The sequence below is a fragment of the Myotis lucifugus genome, unplaced genomic scaffold (assembly GCF_000147115.1).
Source record: "Myotis lucifugus unplaced genomic scaffold, Myoluc2.0 scaffold_282, whole genome shotgun sequence".
NCBI classification, from domain to species: domain Eukaryota; kingdom Metazoa; phylum Chordata; class Mammalia; order Chiroptera; family Vespertilionidae; genus Myotis; species Myotis lucifugus.
Window position 1 is genome coordinate 1,512,099 of NW_005871330.1, and position 3,009 is coordinate 1,515,107.

Below are 3,009 nucleotides of genomic sequence, written 5' to 3' on the forward strand. Positions count from 1 at the left end.
TGGTGGCTGCGGTGACTGGCAGTGGCTGCAGCAGCGGGGTGATGGGGCTGGTGCCTTCCCCTGATCAGCCCGGTCGACTCCCCAAAGGGAGGCCAGACTGTGGCTTAGGCCCGCTCCCCAAGGGGAGCAGGGAGCAGGTAGTAGGACATCCCCTAGGGCTCCCAGTATGTGATAGGGGGCAAGCTGGGCTGAGGGAACCCCCTCCCAGTGCACAAATTTTTGTGCACCGGGCCCCTAGTCCTATATAATAAAAGCCTAATATGCTAAGTGTCCGGTCGACTGGTTGGCCATTCAACCAATCAAAGCATAATATGCTAATGATATGCTAAGGCCGCTCAACTGCTTGCTATGGCGTGCACTGACCACCAGGGGAAAGACAGTCAACCGGTTTACCAGTCACTATGATGTGCACTGACCACCAGGGGGCAGATGCTCCAACCAGTAGGTTAGCTTGCTGTTGGGGTCTGGCTGATCAGGACTGAGAAAGACGGGCAGGACATGCCCTGGAGCCATCCTGTGGTCCCTCCCTAGCTGGCTAAGCTCCCGTGTCCCTCCCTGGCCCCGATCGTGTACCAGTGGAGTCCCTTGGCCTGGCCTGCACCCTCTCGCAATCCGGGACCCTTCAGGGGGATGTCAGAGAGCCAGTTTTGGCCCGATCCCACAGGCCACACCGAGGGACCCACTAGTGCACGAATTTGTGCACCAGGCCTCTAGTGTGAGATAATAAATGTCTATTGCTATTTTGAGTTGCTAACTTTGGGGATAATTTGTTACACAATAGATAATTCATACACTTTCTTACTTCATTTTTTTAACCATAATTATACAGTATAAAGACAATGTCAATTGTTTTCAATAATTCCCACCATATACATGCTCCCCATCTCTCCCCAATCACCAAATCTCTCCTAAAAAGGACATTAAGGTGTGATGTTGGAGGGAAAAAAAGCAAAAGCTGGACGGCCAGTGTTTAGGAGCCTTCACTCACACAGACATTTTCAAGTAATCTTCACAGGTGCCTGTGTTTCTATTTTTATGTAAATTGGAGCAAAGGAACAAAGAGAATGAAGGGCAAAATAGGCCATGGTAGAGGTGGCAAAAACTTTATTTGAAGGGTTTGCAGGAACTAAATGACCCTGAATTCACTCTATATACAAAACATGAGCAGGATGGACACAATTGGAGGCTCTAAGCATTAAAACGGCAATGATGGCTGCCTATGTGACAAGTAAAATCTCTAGAAAAGTATATGTGTAAGAAGCCCCCAACATTTCTATTTCTCCCTGATTCTTTTTTTGATAGGACGGTTATCAAAGCCATCTTAGAAGTTGTTTTAGTGCCTTTGTTTTTTCCCTTTACTCATAGCTGGACTGCCTACTGTTTAATCGAGCAATGATAAAACTCTCTTTATAAACATAGGAATTCATTTTCTAATGTGGATATTTTCATCACAATACCTCTGGTGCCCCAGTTATTATGAAATCCATCATTTTATCTTCTAGCTACTAGCTTTCCCTGAGGGGCTCTTGTTAGCTGAGCTGCTTTTGAGAAGTGCTTATTCTGTTACTATTCCTTTGAAGCCCATTATACATGTTCCTTTTACCCAGAAACTCTGCAGTCTCTGATTGGTGACGAAAAGCAGGGTGGGAGGGCAGAGGGGAGCTTATTTCAGACCTGCAGGCCTCATGCTGCCTCGGTTGTCCCTTTCCTTGTCCCATTCACACCTTACCTGCAGGTAAAGGGCTAAGCTATGTACATCCTGATGAGAAGGACTCAGCAGGTGGCGAATGCTAACTTCTGAGGTCAGGAAAGGTGCTTCACAGCATCCCCTTTTGAAGACAAGACCCAGACATCCGGGCAGGATGGGGAGGCTCCGAACATCCTACATATTTAAGGGTGCTTTGCTGAGAACTGATGGGGCCATACCCATGGAAATCAGTGACCTCAGAGTTTGAGTCCGCCTTTGTCAGTTTAAACACACACTTGAAGCCTGGACAAAGCGGGAAGCTAAGAATATATCATTTTTACAACTTATATTAAAATGCTGATGCTGAGCTGTTCAATATGATAGCTACTGATAGAAATTAAAATTAAATACAATTAAAAATCCAGTTCCTCAGTCATCTCAGTACATTTCAAATGTTCAGTAGCCGTACAAGCACTGTTCTAAAGAAATAAAAACTTCATTGAATTCCCTTACATCTTTTTTATGATTTGACATTGTTTGAAAGTTTGAATTACACATTTAGGAAATAGATTGGAGAACGATAATATTTTTGGTGTCTGGAGACCTCTAAAGAATTTCATGTGACCTTAGCCAACAGGATTTTTAACAGCATTTATATCCTTGACCTCTCCCCCATGCACCTCATCAATAAACCATTGACCAAGACAATCACCCAGGAGCACCTACAATCCAAAAGACCAAACACAGCATAGGAGCGTAGCTGGTCTCTTAGCAACAGCGACGCGATCCCACCCCTTCTCCCTCTCCTACCTTATTAGACTGAAAGGGGCGGGGCCAGGGGCCAGGAGCCCAATAGGAGGGGAGTAGAGGAGGGAGTCCCGGCCGCGTCCCCGTCGCCAGGGAAACCGCCGCAGCCTGAGTTAGCGCGGGATGCCGAGCGCGGCGGAACCGGCGGCGCCGTCAGAGAACGCGGACCTGGAACCCGGCGTGGACCCGCGACTGCGACTCCTGGGGGCCTGCGTGGCCCGGAGCCTGCGGCCGGCTGCCGGGGCCTGGGAGCGCTGCGCGGGGCACGGCCGAGGCGGAGCAGCTGCTCCACGCCCTTCCTGGGCCGCGATGCTGCCGAGGGGCCGCGGCCGCTGCTTGGTGGTGCGGCCCGGGCCCCGGGGGCCTGGCGCTGTGTCCGGGGCTGGACGCGGGACCCCGAGTCCGGCCCTTCCTCGCGCCAAGGGGCTTCTTTTTTCCTGCGCACCAGGCCCGAGCCGCCGGGGCCCCCACAGCCTTCCGCGGCGCAGTGCTTTGCGGGGACCTGCCCGCCGCGC

At 50.6% G+C, this 3,009-nt stretch overlaps 1 protein-coding gene across 1 annotated transcript in view; it reads left to right on the forward strand.

Moving 5' to 3' along the window:
- Positions 1–2,617: 2,617 nt before the first annotated feature.
- Positions 2,618–3,009, forward strand: part of DNAH9 (dynein axonemal heavy chain 9) — a gene marked incomplete at its 3' end in the record, with an annotated part of 116,581 nt that continues 116,189 nt past the window's right edge. The window contains 6 exon segments of the mRNA XM_006109816.1: positions 2,618–2,755; positions 2,757–2,789; positions 2,791–2,832; positions 2,835–2,888; positions 2,890–2,958; positions 2,961–3,005. Of these exon segments, the coding sequence (XP_006109878.1) occupies positions 2,618–2,755; positions 2,757–2,789; positions 2,791–2,832; positions 2,835–2,888; positions 2,890–2,958; positions 2,961–3,005 (381 nt within the window).